Source organism: Pogoniulus pusillus, chromosome 11, assembly GCF_015220805.1.
Source record: "Pogoniulus pusillus isolate bPogPus1 chromosome 11, bPogPus1.pri, whole genome shotgun sequence".
NCBI classification, from domain to species: domain Eukaryota; kingdom Metazoa; phylum Chordata; class Aves; order Piciformes; family Lybiidae; genus Pogoniulus; species Pogoniulus pusillus.
In genome coordinates this window covers 33,163,171-33,178,318 of record NC_087274.1, presented here as the reverse complement: position 1 = coordinate 33,178,318, position 15,148 = coordinate 33,163,171, and the positions used below count along the sequence as shown (strand labels likewise).

General features: G+C 55.5%; 1 protein-coding gene across 1 annotated transcript in view; it reads right to left on the bottom strand.

Moving 5' to 3' along the window:
- The window catches only part of LOC135179812 (uncharacterized), a 2,787-nt gene extending 1,422 nt beyond the window's left edge, over window positions 1–1,365 (bottom strand). Inside the window, exons 1-3 of the mRNA XM_064151849.1 lie at window positions 1,285–1,365; window positions 308–706; window positions 1–130 (exon numbers count right to left, since the gene is read on the bottom strand). The exon at window positions 1–130 is cut by the window's left edge and continues 164 nt beyond it. Coding sequence (XP_064007919.1) covers window positions 1–130; window positions 308–706; window positions 1,285–1,365 — 610 coding nt within the window. The remainder of the gene's footprint in view (window positions 131–307; window positions 707–1,284) is intronic.
- Window positions 1,366–15,148: the final 13,783 nt, after the last annotated feature.

The following is a 15,148-nucleotide window of genomic DNA, read 5'->3' as shown; positions in this document are numbered from 1 at the left end:
CTGCTGCTTCTGGCACGGGCGGCAGAGCGCGGAAGATGCTGGCGGCTACCGGTGGCCAAGCTGCTCCCGGGGGCCAGTCTGCGAACATTGCCCGAGCTGCCAGCCGCGCTGCTGCCGTCCCGGAGCCAGGCTGCCAGAGGAGGAGAAGAGAGAGGCTGAGTGAGTGCGGGCCTTGCCCCGGCTCCCCGTGTGCAGGCTGCAGAGCTCCTGTGCCTGGGCCCTGCCAGCCCCGAGGGCAGCACTGACCCTGCAGGTGGCTGCAGCCTGCTCGCAGAGCCAGCGCCTGGGCTGAGCCCTGGCTCCCTACCTGTGCTCCGGAGTCCTTCTTGCGGCCAAAGGGGACGGGCAGCCGTGGCCGCCTCTGCCTGTCCCTGTCCCCGTTCTCCACGTAGAGGGGCGAGGCCCCTCCCGGGCTGCCCCGCAGTGCTGTGTGCGGCTGCTGTCGGTAGCCCCTGGCGCTGCCGGCGCAGGCTGCCCCGGGCCGGAGAGCTGCCACGGGCGGCAGAGCGCCGAAGATGCTGGCGGCTACCGGTGGCCCAGCTGCTCCCCGCGGCCGAGACCCCAGGAGAGGCTGAGCCGAGCGTAGTGCCGCAGGTGCCTGTGGCGCTGCCGCTGGCTGCCCGGGGCCAGGCAGCCGCAGAGGGGCTCTGTGCTCCCGCATCGGCACTCTGCGCTCCCGCATGGGCCTGCGCCTCCGGCTGCTGGTCTGCAAGAGAAGGCGAGGAGGAGGCTGAGGGATGCAGGGGGAGGCTGAGGGATGCAGGGGGAGGCTGAGGGATGTAGAGGGAGGCTGAGGGATGCAGGGGGAGGCTGAGGGATGCAGGGGGAGGCTGAGGGATGCAGAGGGAGGCTGAGGGATGCAGGGGGAGGCTGAGGGATGTAGAGGGAGGCTGAGGGATGCAGAGGGAGGCTGAGGGATGCAGGGGGAGGCTGAGGGATGCAGAGGGAGGCTGAGGGATGCAGGGGGAGGCTGAGGGATGCAGAGGGAGGCTGAGGGATGCAGGGGGAGGCTGAGGCAATGCAGAGGCAGGCTGAGGGATGCAGGGGGAGGCTGAGGGATGCAGGGGGAGGCTGAGGCACTGCAGAGGGAGGCTGAGGCACTGTGCCTTGCCCCCGCCGCCCCGTGTCTGGCCTGCAGGAGCTCCTGTGCTCAAGCTCTCCTGCTAGCCCCAGGGGCAGCCATAGCCCCGCAGGCGGCAGGGCCGTAGCAGGCTAAAGCAGCCCACCCCAGCCCACCGCACATCCAGCTCCGGTGCGGTGCAGTGTGCTGCACAGGTCACCTACCCGACGCTGCTTTGCTGGCAGCATGACCCAGAGCAGGCCCAGCAGCAGCAGCAGCAGCAGCAGCAACATCAGCACGGCCATGGTGGAGATGCTGCTGTGCTCCGTGCCACTGTCTCTGCTGTGCCGCAGTGCTCTGAGTTCCTAAGCTGTGGCCACAGTGTGGCCCCCCCAGTGACTTCGTGCGTGCCCAGTGACAGGACTGACGGTGCCCCTGCGACGTGGCAGAGGCCCGGGCTGCAGTCTGTCAAGGCAATGCCAGACTGGTGCCCACTGCCATGTGTCCCTGGCAGGAGCCCTTCTATAGCCTGGCAGGCAGAGCCCCTCTTTGTGATGTCACAGGGCAGCTGCGGTCTCCTTGGCGACATCTGGGACAGCCTTGGCAAGGCAGCGTCCATCTTTTGACCCCAGCAGCCCCCCGCAAGCTGCAGGGTGGGCAGGCAGCAGGGCCTCAGCCACGGCTGAGATGTCCTTTGGCAAACCAGGAGCAGAACACAGACGGCAGCAGGGGCCAGGTGCAGCGGCACAGTCCTGCCTGTGCTCAGGGTGCATGGCACTTTTGTGCCTCTCCTCCAGAGCTGCATGGCAACCTCACTGGTGTGAGTGGCTGCTGTGTGCCTCACAGCTCTGCCAGCCTCATGCACCTGTGCTCTTGCCTCTCCCGTGCAGGGCTTGGTTTGCACTGGGCACTTGATGTGCATGTTTGATGGAAGTGATTTCCAGCCTTTGCTCTGGTTCCTTGTGCAGTGATCTCTCTGCCTCCAGCCTGTCCATCACTTGTCTGACTCCTGGCTTTGGTGACTGTGTGCTGTAGGCACTGCATGGTGGCCGTGTCCTGGGTGCTGCATGCAGGTGGCATCAAGGCCAGGCACTAATGCAGGCTGGGTGCAGAGTGGACTGAGAGCAGCCCTGCAGAAAGAGACTTGGGGGTGTTGAGTGATGAGAAGCTCAGCATGGGCCCTCGACCACATCCCTGGGTGACCTCTGCCAGCATTTCAGCAGCCTCACAGTGCACAACTTCTTCCTGATGGCCAACCTAACTCTGCCCTGCTCCTCTTTCAAACCATTGCCTCTTGTCCTATCCCCACAGGCCCTTCTGAACACTCCCTCCCCAGCCTGCCTGCAGGTCTGTATAGGGTTAACCCTGCAGGGGGTGTAACCCTGAACCTGACCGTAGGGGTCTTGGCCCCTCCCCAGGGGTGGGTCACACTCCAGGTGATGGTTAGCCCACTCCCCACCACTTCGTGTCCTATAAAGGAGAGTGGCTTCCTGTTCCTCGCTCTCTCTCTTGGCTCTCTCTCTTCACACACCACACTCTACAAACCTCTGCTGCATACCAGCACACCACACGTGGCAGACACGAGGCAGCCAAAGCCACCAGCACATGCCTCGGGTTGTATTTATCCCTTTTGTATTTTGCTGTGTCCCCTTCCCTATCCTTTGTAAACTTCCTGACCTCCAATACCTTTCTAAGTTATTGTTAAACTTTTCCTTTTAACTTCCAAACCAGCGAGATTGATTTATTCAGGTGTGCTTACCTCTCTCTCTCCCTGTATCTAATCCCTATCTTTGGGAAAGGAGGGAGAAGAGGGGAGGGCACTCTATAAATTGTTATTTGGTCTATCAAATTTGTGGGGGTCTCTGGGAATTTGAATTAGAACCCAAGACAAGGTCCCCTTTAGAGACTGAGATGCAACTCTAAGGTCTCCCTGCAGCCTTCTCCAGGCTCCACAGCCCCAACTCTTCCGGCCTGTCCCCCAACTCTCTCCAGCCCTCTGAGCATCTTTGTGGCCTCCTCTGCACCCTCTCCAGTAGGTCCAGGCTCTTCTTGTGTTGGGGACCCCCACAGCTGCAGGTGAGGTGTCCCCAGAGCAGAGCAGAGCGGAGGGGCAGGATCCCCTCTCCTCCTCTGCCCACACTGCTTTGGATGCAGCCCAGGCTGCCCTTGGCCTTCTGGGCTGCCAGTGCTCATTGCTGGCTCCTGTCCAGCTTCTCCCCCACCAGCACCCCCAAGCCTTTCCCTGCAGGGCTGGTCTCAATCTCATCACCCCCAGCCTGGACTGGTACTGAGGATTGCCCCAAGCTAGGTGCAGGACCCTGCACTTGGCTTTGTTCAACCTCATGAGCTTCCCCTCAGCCTCCTCTCCAGCCTGTCCAGGTCCCTCTGGATGGGTCCCATCCTATCCTTCAGCCTTCTTGTGATGGTTTGAACGTTCCCTGCCCCCCCCCACTTTGGAAATCACCCAGACTAGACTCAGCAGCTCTGGAAATGGAATGAAGCTTATATTAATAGCTAGCACAAGATCCAAGCAGATAGTTACAGAATATGCAGTGATAGACAAAGATGTACAAGACAAAAGGTAATACAGACACACAACTCCCCTCTCAGAAACCTGAGTGCCCAGGAGGGGCTCCCAACCCCCCCTTCACCTTCCCCCTACCCCTCTCAACCTTACCCCAGTCCCAAGGAGGAAGGAAGGTTAGGCCAGGGGGTTAGGAAGCAAAGTGGATTAATGGCAGAGAGAGGCTAGAGGTCAGAGAGAAATGCAGCTCAGCCAGTTCCCCAGCAGAAGTGCCTTATGTTTTGATTCTTGTTCTTACACATCTCAGCAGGCCTGTGAGGGAAGTAGACATCAGCATTGTTTTCCTTCCTCACCCTGGAATCTAGTTCTTCTCACACAAACATTCTAGCTAGCTTCAAAGTAGCACACTTCTCAATGAGCTTTCTGGGTTTGCCCACAGGCTCTGGACAGCAGCAATGTCTCCATGGTGGAGCTTACTCCATCTAAGCCAGGTGCTTAGAGCTGGTGCTCTAAGGGAGGAAAAAAAGGGCTAAAACACCCCAAAAATGTCTTGTTTCAATTTGGAAGTTAAAAGACAAACTTTAACCATCAGTAAAAGGTAGTTGAGGTAAGGGGAGTTACAAAGAGGTATAGGGCAGGGAAAGGAGGTGCAAAAATATATATACAACCAGATTGGTGGCAATGGAAGGAGATAGTGATGCAAGAACAATCAATGAATGCTGCTGGAAGCACCTCACAGAGCAGGTGCTCATCTTGAGGGTGTCTGTGGCAAACCATAACACACCAAACTTTGCAGCACTCTTTGTTTATGGCAATCTGTTGCTAAGCTGCAAGCCTAAAGCGTGGCTGCTGGAGAAGTGTCTGCAGCTGCTCGTTGGAGATCTGTGAAGTGCAATCTTGTCAAGGCCCAGGCCTGCAGTGCCTGAGGAAAGCAGGAAGGAGACAAAGGAGAAGCAGGGATATCCTGACCTCAGCAGTAAAGAAGGGCCTGCTGCCCAGAGATGAACAAGAGCCTGTGAGGAAGCCTGTGTGGGGAGCTCACCGCAGATCACCATGGCAGACCAGCAGGGTGGGTTGGAATTGGGGCAGAGAGGAAAGTGCCTCTGTTAATGAACTCCAAGGCCTAACTGCCATAGCCCTGCCTCTGGTTATGCCTGTGCCTGCTCTTGTAGCAGAGCCCGTGGCTTGTGCCAGCACGGGGTGTGCAGGGCTGATGGAGCCCCCCTGCCTGCAGCCAGCGCTGCCATAAAACAGAGCTACTGCAGAGCTCTGCAGCAGTCCTGGGCTCTGTTTCGCAGGGCAGCAGCACGTGGCAGGATGGCCAGCAGGCAAATGGGGAGCAGCAGGAACTAGGGTGGTGCTGTCAGGCAGGCAGGGAGGGCAAAGAGAAAGAGAAACAGCAAGTTCCTCTGGTTTTATGGGGCGTCTAGACAGGAAGTGGGAGTGGGCTCAGCATGGCACCTGGAGGCAGGTTCAGCCTGTAGCAAAGGGCAGGCTCAGAAGGAATGAAAACCTCTGCTAGTTTGCTGTAAATATCACTGATTTTCTGCTGGAGATGCACCGACTCATGCTGTGAATGTATTGTTTCGGAGCTGAGTTCTCCTGTCTCGTGGTGTACATCTCGGTTGTGCTGCCTATCTAATGGTTAGTGGGAGAAAACTGCTGTTGTGGTTTTGAGCTCCGCTGCTTTGCCCTGAATAGCGCTGGTTTCTGGCTGCTGCTGCGCCGACTCGGAGCAGAGCCTGTGCCTGCGGATAGAACGCCTCTGCTCTGTGCTGTACGTCTCGGGTGTGCTGCAGGTCTGATGCTCTTTGGCAGAAAAGCACTGCTCTGATTCTGAACTCTGCTAGTCTGTCCTGAGAACCAATGTGTTTCTGCTGGGAATCTGCCGATTCTTGCTTTCAATGTATTGCTTTGGAGCTGAGCTCTCCTCTTTTGTGCTGTACGTCTTGGCTGTGCTGCATGTCTTATGGTCTTTGGCAGAAAAGCACTGCTCTGATTTTAACTCTGCTAGTCTGTTCTGAACATCAGTGTGTTTCTGCTGGGAATCTGCCCATTCCCACTGTAAATGTATTGTTCTGGAGCTGAGCTCTCCTCTTTTGTGGTGTACATCTTGGCTGTGCTGTGTATCTACTGGCAGCCTGCTGTGTCTGCTTGCTGTGGGACCGCGGTAAACAAGCCCATAGAGCAATATGGTGTTGGGCAGCCGTGAGGCCTCAAGCACAAGCCCTACGAGGAGAGGCTGAAGGAGCTGGGATTGGTTAGCCTGGAGAAGAGGAGGCTCAGGGGAGACCTCATTGCTGTCTACAACTACCTGAGGGGTGGTTGTGGCCAGGAGGAGGTTGCTCTCTTCTCTCAGGTGGCCAGCGCCAGAACAAGAGGACACAGCCTCAGGCTGCGCCAGGGGAGATTTAGGCTGGAGGTGAGGAGAAAGTTCTTCCCTGAGAGAGTCATTGGACACTGGAATGGGCTGCCCGGGGAGGTGGTGGAGTCGCCGTCCCTGGAGCTGTTCAAGGCAGGACTGGACGTGGCACTTGGTGCCATGGTCTGGCCTTGAGCTCTGTGGTAAAGGGTTGGACTTGATGATCTGTGAGGTCTCTTCCAACCCTGATGATACTGTGAGACTGTGATACTGTGAGAGTCTCCAGGCCATTCAATGTGAATGATGCAGAAGCCATTCATTCATGTATCAGCCCCAGTACATGCACTCAGCCAGTAGAGCACAGGCCTACACATTGGCATAATTAGTCAGGGACAACCACCACATCTGCATACAGACATGCCTTGTTATTCTCCTAGCAGAGGTCCATTATCTACCCCTTCTGAGATAAGGTGGCCAGCTGCAAGTGAGACCCAAGGTCTGTTGTTACAAGGATCTGCCTGCTGTCTCTACCCTTCACTCTGCTCCCACAGCTCTCCTGCACCTGCTGCACCCCACAGCTCTTCTGCATTCTGCATTCCCACAGTTTTGGGGAGAAAACTACTGTTCTGATTTTGAACTCTGCTAGTTTGTTCTGAATATTGATGTGTTTCTGCTGGGAATCTGCCCATTCCCACTGTAAATGTGGGAATGTGTTTTGGAGCTGAGTTCTCCTGTTTTGGGGTGTATGTCTTGGTTGTGGTGCATGTCTAATGTTCTGTGGGAGAAAACTGCTGTTCTGATTTAGAACTCTGCTGGTTTGCTCTGAAAATCAATGTGTTTCTGCTGGGAATCTACCCATTCCCACTGTAAATGTGTTGTGCCATAGTCTAGTTGACTGAATGGGGCTGGGTGATAGGGTGGGATGGATGATCTTGGAGGTCTCTTCCAGCCTGGTGGATTCTATGATTCTATGATTCTGTGATTCAGTCACTGTAGCAGTGCACTACAAATGTAGGAAGTGGATGTGAGCAGGCATCGTAGGCTCACAGGCTCACAGGATGTTAGGGGTTGGAGGGGACCCAAGGAGAGCATCCAGTCCAGCCCCCCTGCCAGAGCAGGACAATGCTATCTAACACAGATCACACAGGAACACATCCAGACAGGCATGGAAAGGCTCCAGAGAAGGAGACCCCAAAACCTCTCTGGGGAGCCTGTGCCAGTGCTCTGGGACCCTTGCAGTAAAGAAGCTCCCCTTTGTGTTGAGGAAGAACCAGCACGAAGCTGGTTTGATTAGAAGGGGAAATGCTTGAACAGAGAAAGGCTGCAGAGCCTAAGAGCTGTGAGCCTGGCAGTACAGCTCTGGAACCATGAAACACAGAATCACATTGGTTAGTGTTATGGAGGGTGTCCAGGGTTAACCCTCCAGGGGGAGTAACCCTGAACCTGACCCTAGGTGGTCTTGACCCCTCCCCAGGGGTGGGTCTGAACACCACCAGGTGATGGTTAGCTCACTGCCCCCTCCTGTCTAGAGACCCATAAAAGCAGGGGCACTGCCTGCTTCACTCTGCCTACCACCATCACCAGCCTGTTCCTGCCTCTCTTTGTTTCACCACGTGGCCATCACCCATGAGGCAGACAAAGCCAGCACCAGCACACTCGGGTTGTGTTGATACCTTTGGTGTTTGCTTTCCCTTCCCTGTACCTTTGTAACTTCTCTACCTCAGAGACCCTTGTTTTTGTTATTGTTCAACTTTTCTTTCTAACTTCCAAGTTGAGTGGGACCCATTTGTTTGGGTCTGCTTCCCTTTTCTCTCTCCATCTGATTCCTCTCTTCTGGGAAAGAAGGGGAAGAGGGAAGGGCTCTCTATAAATTGTTATTGGGTCTGGCAAATTTATCTGAGTCTCTGGGAATTTAAACTAGAACCCAGACAGAGGGGAAATTAATTAGTCTGAGATGATATTTTTCCAAAATTAATATTGTTTGCTAATTTTGAGATTCAGGGGTCTTGGCCCCCCAATTTTAATAATAATGGGTTCTTTGAATGGTCATAGAATCAGAGAACCAAGCAGGCTGGCAGAGAGCTCCAAGCTCAGCCAGCCCAACCTAGCACCCAGCCCTGCCCAACCAACCAGACCATGGCACTAAGTGCCCCAGCCAGGCTTGGTTTCAACACCTCCAGCCACAGCCACTCCACCACCTCCCTGGGCAGCCCATTCCAATGCCAATCACTCTCTCTGCCAGCAACTTCCTAACAACATCCAGCCTAGACCTGCCCTGGCACAGCTTCAGGCTGTGTCCCCTTCTTCTGTCCCTGGCTGCCTGGCAGCAGAGCCCAACCCCACCTGGCTACAGCCTCCCTGCAGGCAGCTGCAGGCAGCAATGAGCTCTGCCCTGAGCCTCCTCTGCTGCAGGCTGCACACCCCCAGCTCCCTCAGCCTCTCCTCATAGGGTTTGTGCTCCAGGCCCCTCCCCAGCCTTGTTGCCCTTCTCTCAACACCTTCCAGCACCTCAACATCTCTCTGCAATGGAGGAGCCCAGAACTGGACACAGCACTCCAGAGGTGGCCTGAGCAGTGCTGAGCACAGGGGCACAAGAACCTCCCTTGTCCTGCTGCCCACACTGCTCCTGAGCCAGCCCAGGATGCCATTGGCTCTGCTGCCCACCTGGGCACTGCTGCCTCCTCTGCAGCTCCTCTCTGCCAGCACCCCCAGCTCCCTCTCTGCCTGCCTGCTCTCAGCCACTCTGGCCCCAGCCTGTAGTGCTGCTTGGGGTTGCTGTGGCCAAAGTGTAGAACCCTGCCCTGGGCCTTGCTCAATCTTGGCCTCTGCCCACCCATGCAGCCTGGCCAGGTCCCTCTGCAGGGCTCTGCTACCCTCCAACAGCTCCACAGCTGCTCCTAGCTTGGTGTCATCTGCAAACTCACTGCTGCTGGACTCATTCTCCTGCTCCAGATCATCAGTAAAGATCACAGTCTCACAGTATCACAGTGTCACAGTATCACCAAGGTTGGAAGAGACCTCACAGATCATCCAGTCCAACCCTTTAGCACAGAGCCCAAGGCCAGACCATGGCACCAAGTGCCACGTCCAGTCCTGCCTTGAACAGCTCCAGGGACGGCGACTCCACCACCTCCCCGGGCAGCCCATTCCAGTGTCCAATGACTCTCTCAGGGAAGAACTTTCTCCTCACCTCCAGCCTAAATCTCCCCTGGCACAGCCTGAGGCTGTGTCCTCTTGTTCTGGTGCTGGCCACCTGAGAGAAGAGAGCAACCTCCTCCTGGCCACAACCTCCCCTCAGGTAGTTGTAGACAGCAATGAGGTCTCCCCTGAGCCTCCTCTTCTCCAGGTTAACCAATCCCAGCTCCCTCAGCCTCTCCTCGTAGGGCTGTGCTCAAGGCCTCTCCCCAGCCTCGTTGCCCTTCTCTGGACACGCTCAAGCATCTCAATGTCCCTCCTAAACTGGGGGGCCCAGAACTGAACAGAGATACTGGACAGGACTGTGCGTAGCACTGATCCCCGGGGCACACCACCAGTGCCAGCTGCCAGTTGGATGTGGCACCATTCACCATCACTCTCCAGCCAGTTCTTGGCCCATATCAGAGTAAAATTTTGATCAATGTCTCTAAAATATCTGGAAGTGGGGGTCAGGAAGGAAGGGACAGGAGCAGCCTCTGCTTACTTGCGCCTTGGGACAGTCTCTGCTCACCTGTGCCCTGGGACAGCACAGAAAGTTCTACCTCAGCATGAGGAAGAGTTTCTTGACTGTTAGGGTCCCAGAGGCCTGGAATGGGCTGCCCAGAGTGCTTGTGGAGTCTCCTTCTCTGAAGCCTTTCCAGCCCTGTCTGGAAGGGCTTCCATTCTGTGCAAGCTGCACTGGATTCTCTGGCCCTGCTCTGGCAGGGGAGTTGGAGTGGACCTGTCCAGATGTCCCTTCCAGCCCCTAACATCCTGTGACCCTGTTGCAGAAGATGCAACCTCTGTGACTGAGCCACCAGCTGCTGCATTCTTGTGTTGCTTGCTGCAGATGGGAGCAGTTCAGCAGTTGCCTTTTTAACTGCATGCCTGGTTTCTGGAAGCTGTCCTGCAGAGCTTTCTCTCTGCCCACAGGGATTAGGAGTGGAGTTCATTCACATGGCAGCAAACGTGATGGAGCCTGAGCTGGGGACACACTGAGTCAACATAAAAGCACCTGGGGACATTCTGCAAGACAGCTTGGCACAGTCTGAGGAGCTCTGCCCTGCTGAGACCTCATCTTGAGTACTGTGCTTGGTTTTGGGCTCCCCAGTTGCAGAGGGACAGGGACCTTCTAGAGACGGTCCAAGAGAGGGCTATGAGGATGATGAGGGGCCTGGAGGGCATGGCTGATGAGGAGAGGCTGAGGGCCCTGGGGCTGCTTAGTCTGGAGAAGAGAAGACTGAGAGGGGATTTGATCAATGCTTATAACTATCTGAGGGCTGCCAGGAGGGGGGGACAGGCTCTGCTCACTGCTGCCTGGGACAGGACAAGCAGCAGTGGATGGAAGCTGCAGCACAGGAGGTTCAGCTCAGCACAAGGGGAACTTCTTGACTGGAAGGGTCCCAGAGCCCTGGCACAGGCTGCCCAGAGAGGTTGTGGAGTCTCCTTGTGTGGAGCCTTTCCAGGCCTGTCTGGATGTGTTCCTGTGTGCCCTGAGCTAGAGTGTGTGGTCCTGCTCTGGCAGGGGTTGGACTGGATGATCTCCCTGGGTCCCTTCCAACCCCTGACATCCTGTGAGCCTGTGATGTCTGCCTGTGCCCCTGGTGCCTCAGGACAGAGCTTTCCTGCCACAGAGGAACCAGCAGACTCTTGCTGGCTGCCTCGTGTAGTCTCATCAAGCCATTTCCATCCCAGGGCACTTATCTGTGGATATTGTTTTAGTCCCAAAGGTCAAACACAGACAGATGCCCTTAATGTCTTGTCCTGCTCTCAGGGTGATACTCCAGCTGGCACTGGCCCAAGAACAGGTTGCTGAGTGGCCCTGGTGGAAATTGGTTCTTGTGTTAGGACATAGCATGAACATACAGCAGTAATAATTACAGACTTAGAGAGCTGGGGCTGTGCAGGCTGGAGCAGAGGAGGCTCCCAGGTGACCTTCTGGTGGCCTTCCAGGACCTGAAGGGGGTTACAGAGAAGCTGGGGAGGGACTTTTGAGGCTGCCAGGGAGTGGCAGGAGTGGGGGGAATGGAGCAAAGGTGGAGGTGGGGAGAGTGAGGCTGGAGGTGAGGAGGAAGTTGTTGAGCAGGAGAGTGGTGAGAGGCTGGACTGGGTTGCCCAGGGAGGTGGTTGAGGCCCCAGGGCTGGAGGTGTTTGAGGCCAGGCTGGCTGAGGCTGTGTGCAGCCTGCTCTAGGGTAGGGTGTCCCTGGGCATGGCAGGGGGTTGGGACTGGCTGCTCCTTGTGCTCCCTTCCAGCCCTGCCTGATTCTATGACTCTATGATTCTGTGACTGCAGAAGGCTGAACTGTAGCTTAATACATGGTGGTGCTTTGCTCTTCGTGAGCCTTACTGCAGAGCTGCTGATTTCCTCCTGACTCTTTCTATTAAATTCAACAGCCTTTGGAGCAGGCCTTAAGTTCCTAATTCTAACCTAGAGCTCTTTGGCATTTCAAGCAGCATCTTTATGTTTCTCATTTTACTCTTGATACTGGGGACATTATTTCTGCTGAGCCTTGTCAAAAAGGTATTAGACCTCCCAGTTAATGCACCTTTATATCAAGTTTGCCTGCTTCAGGAGGAGAGCCCCTATAAAGAGTGAGGATGGCAGAGCCAGCAGCAAATCCTCTTTGGAAAAAAAAAAAACCCACTTGTTCCTGTGGCTTTGCTTGGTTGGAAGATATGGCCCAGAGCAGTAAGTCTCATCTGGCACTGTACTGCAGACCAGGAGCCTTCAAGGTCATGCTATGAAAAGAGCCACGCAGCAAGTCAGAGCTGCCTTGGGTCACTCTCTGCTCCCTTTCTGCAGGTCCCTTTGCTGAGGTGAGCAGAGGCAGCTCTGCAGCAAAGGGAAAGCTTTGCTGGGCTCTGTGGGCCTAGCCTGGAAAAAAAGAGGCTCAGGGCAGAGCTCATTGCTGCCTGCAGCTGCCTGCAGGGAGGCTGTAGCCAGGTGGGGTTGGGCTCTGCTGCCAGGCAAGCAGCACCAGAAGAAGGGGACACAGCCTGAAGCTGTGCCAGGGCAGGTCTAGGCTGGATGTTGTTAGGAAGTTGTTGTCAGAGAGAGTGATTGGCATTGGAATGGGCTGCCCAGGGAGGTGGTGGAGTGGCTGTGGCTGGAGGTGTTGCAGCCAAGCCTGGCTGGGGCACTTAGTGCCATGGTCTGGTTGGTTGGGCAGGGCTGGGTGCTAGGTTGGGCTGGCTGAGCTTGGAGCTCTCTTCCAGCCTGCCTGATTCTGTGATTCTATGATTCTATGATTTGAAAGAGGCCTCTACAGAGAGGGTTTAAACAGCCCTGACATTTCAATTTTTGCAGCCTGGGTTCAGGATGATGTAGAAATCCAACTGCAGTTGGAGTTGAAGATGATGTGGTCAAGAGGGGAGCTGCTGGCACTCTGCTTTGCCCAGAATTTAGGCAATGTCCTAGAAACTGCTTGGCCAGGGCTGGGTGCTAGGTTGGACTGGATGAGCTTGGAGGTCTCTTCCAACCTCATTGATTTCTGTTCTGTTCTGTCCTATTCTATTCCAACCAGCACTGGGGATAGGTCACTTCACACATGTCCCCCTGTGAGAACCAGGCACCACAGCCACCTTCATTCCCTTTGTACAGGCTGCCAGAGAGTCACACAGTTGTTGAGTCTGGAATAGACCTCTGAGATCACCAAGTCCAGCCTGTCACCTAATCACAGAATCACAGAGCTGCCCAGGTCTGGTTGATTGGCCTGGAGGAGCTTGGAGGTCTCTTCCAACCGGGATGGTTCTATGATTCTACCAGGGTAGAAAGTAGATGCTGCAGAATCTTGACCATCTCAGCCCCACAGCCATAATTCAGGTCTAACACAGTCCCACTTCTCTCATTTAAAAATGGGAAATTGCATCAAGTATGAAGGCAATCTGCTCCCATCAGGATGCTAAAGACTGTTTTGCAGGCAGATTAAATAAATCTTAATTAAGGCTCTTGAGTGCATATTTTCATTTATCTCCTCCCCCCCTCCCTCTTCCTCCCATTCCCACCCCTGAGGATCTGACTAGAATGAAGTGAAAAAGGAGGAGAAAGGCACAAAAATGAAACCTATTCATCTTTGCAGTGAGTGAAGTGACAGGAGCCTTTTTTCCTGGTGGCTGTAGCACACTGAGCTCTGTGTGTGTGTGCTTGCACTTATGCATGCTGATACTAACTTCTGTGCACAGAGACATACAAAGATGAACACATCCAAACATCTTCTTGGCAGCTTATGGGGCAGGGATCCATCCAGAGGGACCTGGGCAGGCTGCAGAGCTGTGCCCAGGCCAACCTCATGGCAGTCAACAAGGCCAAGTGTGAGGTCCTGCACCTGGGTGGGTGCAATCCCAAGCACAGCTGCAGGCTGGGTGGGGAATGGCTGAGAGCAGCCCTGAGGAACAGGCCCTGGGGGTCTGGGCTGATGCAAAGCTCCACAGGAGCCTGCAGGGTGAGTGCAGCCCAGACACAAGCCTGTGCTGGCTGCAGCAAGAGCAGTGTGGGCACAGGGCAAGGGAGGGGATTGTGCCCCTTGGCTCTGCTCTCCTCACACCCCACCTGCAGTCCTGGGGGCAGTTCTGCAGCCCCCAGCACAAGCAGCACATGGAAGTGTTGGAGGCAGTGCAGAGGAGGCCACCAAGATGCTGAGAGGGCTGCAGCAGCTCTGCTGTGAGCACAGGCTGAGAGAGTTGGGGCTGTGCAGGCTGGAGAGGAGAAGGCTTGGAGGAGACCTTGGAGTGGCCTTGCAGGATCTGCAGGGGGCTGCAGGAGGTCTGAGGAGGGACTATTGAGAAGGTCTGGTAATAAGAGGAGGAGGAGGAGGAGGAAGAATGGGTTTGAAGTGGCAGAGGGGAGATGGAAAGTGGATGTGAGGAGGAAGTTGTTTGCAGTGAGGGTGGTGAGACACTGGCACAGGTTGCCCAGGGAGGTGCTCAAGGCCAGCTTGGATGAGACCTTGAGCACTCTGCCTTCTTCCTGTTGTTGCAGGGAACGATCAGAGCAGATGTGGTTGGAAGGGGCAGTGATCAGGCTTCCCTGCTCCTGTGTGCTTTGGGATGTGAATGGGTGAGCTTAAGAGAGGAATTTCTTCAGGAGAGCAACATTTTTGACAGAGGCTTTTTGGAGACATGAACCACTTAAAAGAATTCCAGTGGAGTGTCTGAGGGCTCTTTCCCAGGGCAGAAGCAGAGCTCTGTGTCTTGCACTCAGGTAGGCAGTGCTGTTCCTCCCACCAGGCAGTGATGTTTCAGCCACAGCAACATAAAACATACGCAGAGGGTTGCATTCTTTGCATCATAGAATGGTTTGGGTTGGAAGGGACCTCCAAAGCTCATCCAGTCCAACCCCCTGCACTCAGCAGGGACATCCCCCACTAGAGCAGGCTGCCCACAGCCCTGTCCAGCCTCACCTACCTATCTCCAGGCATGGGGCCTCAACCACCTCCCTGGGCTACCTGTTGCAGTGTTGAACTACCCTCCTGGTGCAGAACTTGTTCCTCACATCCAATCTCAATCTGCTCTGCTCTGGTTTGCAGCCATTGCCCTCGTCCTGTCCTTGCTGGCATTTGGGATCAGTCTCTCTGCAGCCTTCTTGAAGCCATTTCAGGTACTGGCAGGCTGCTCTAAGGTGTCTCTGATGCCTTCTCTTCTCCAGGCTGAACACCCCCAGCTCCCTCATCCTGTCCTCATAGCAGAGTTGCTCCAATCCCTCCATGGCCTCCTCTGGACCTGCTCCATCAGGTCCAGGTCCCTCCTGTGTTGAGGGCTCCAGAACTGGATGCAGCCCTGCAGGTGAGGTCTCCCCAGAGCAGAGCAGAGCAGAGCAGAGCAGAGCAGAGGGGCAGGATCCCCTCTCTCCATCTGCAGCCACGATGCAGCCCAGGCTGCCACTGGCCTTCTGTGCTGCCAGTGCCCACTGCTGGCTCCTGAGCTGTCTTTCACCCACAAGTCCTTTTCTGCTGGGCTGCCCCCAGCCTGTGTTGATGTCTAGGATTGCCTTGGCCTAGATTTTGCATGAAATGAAATGAAGAAGTTTAT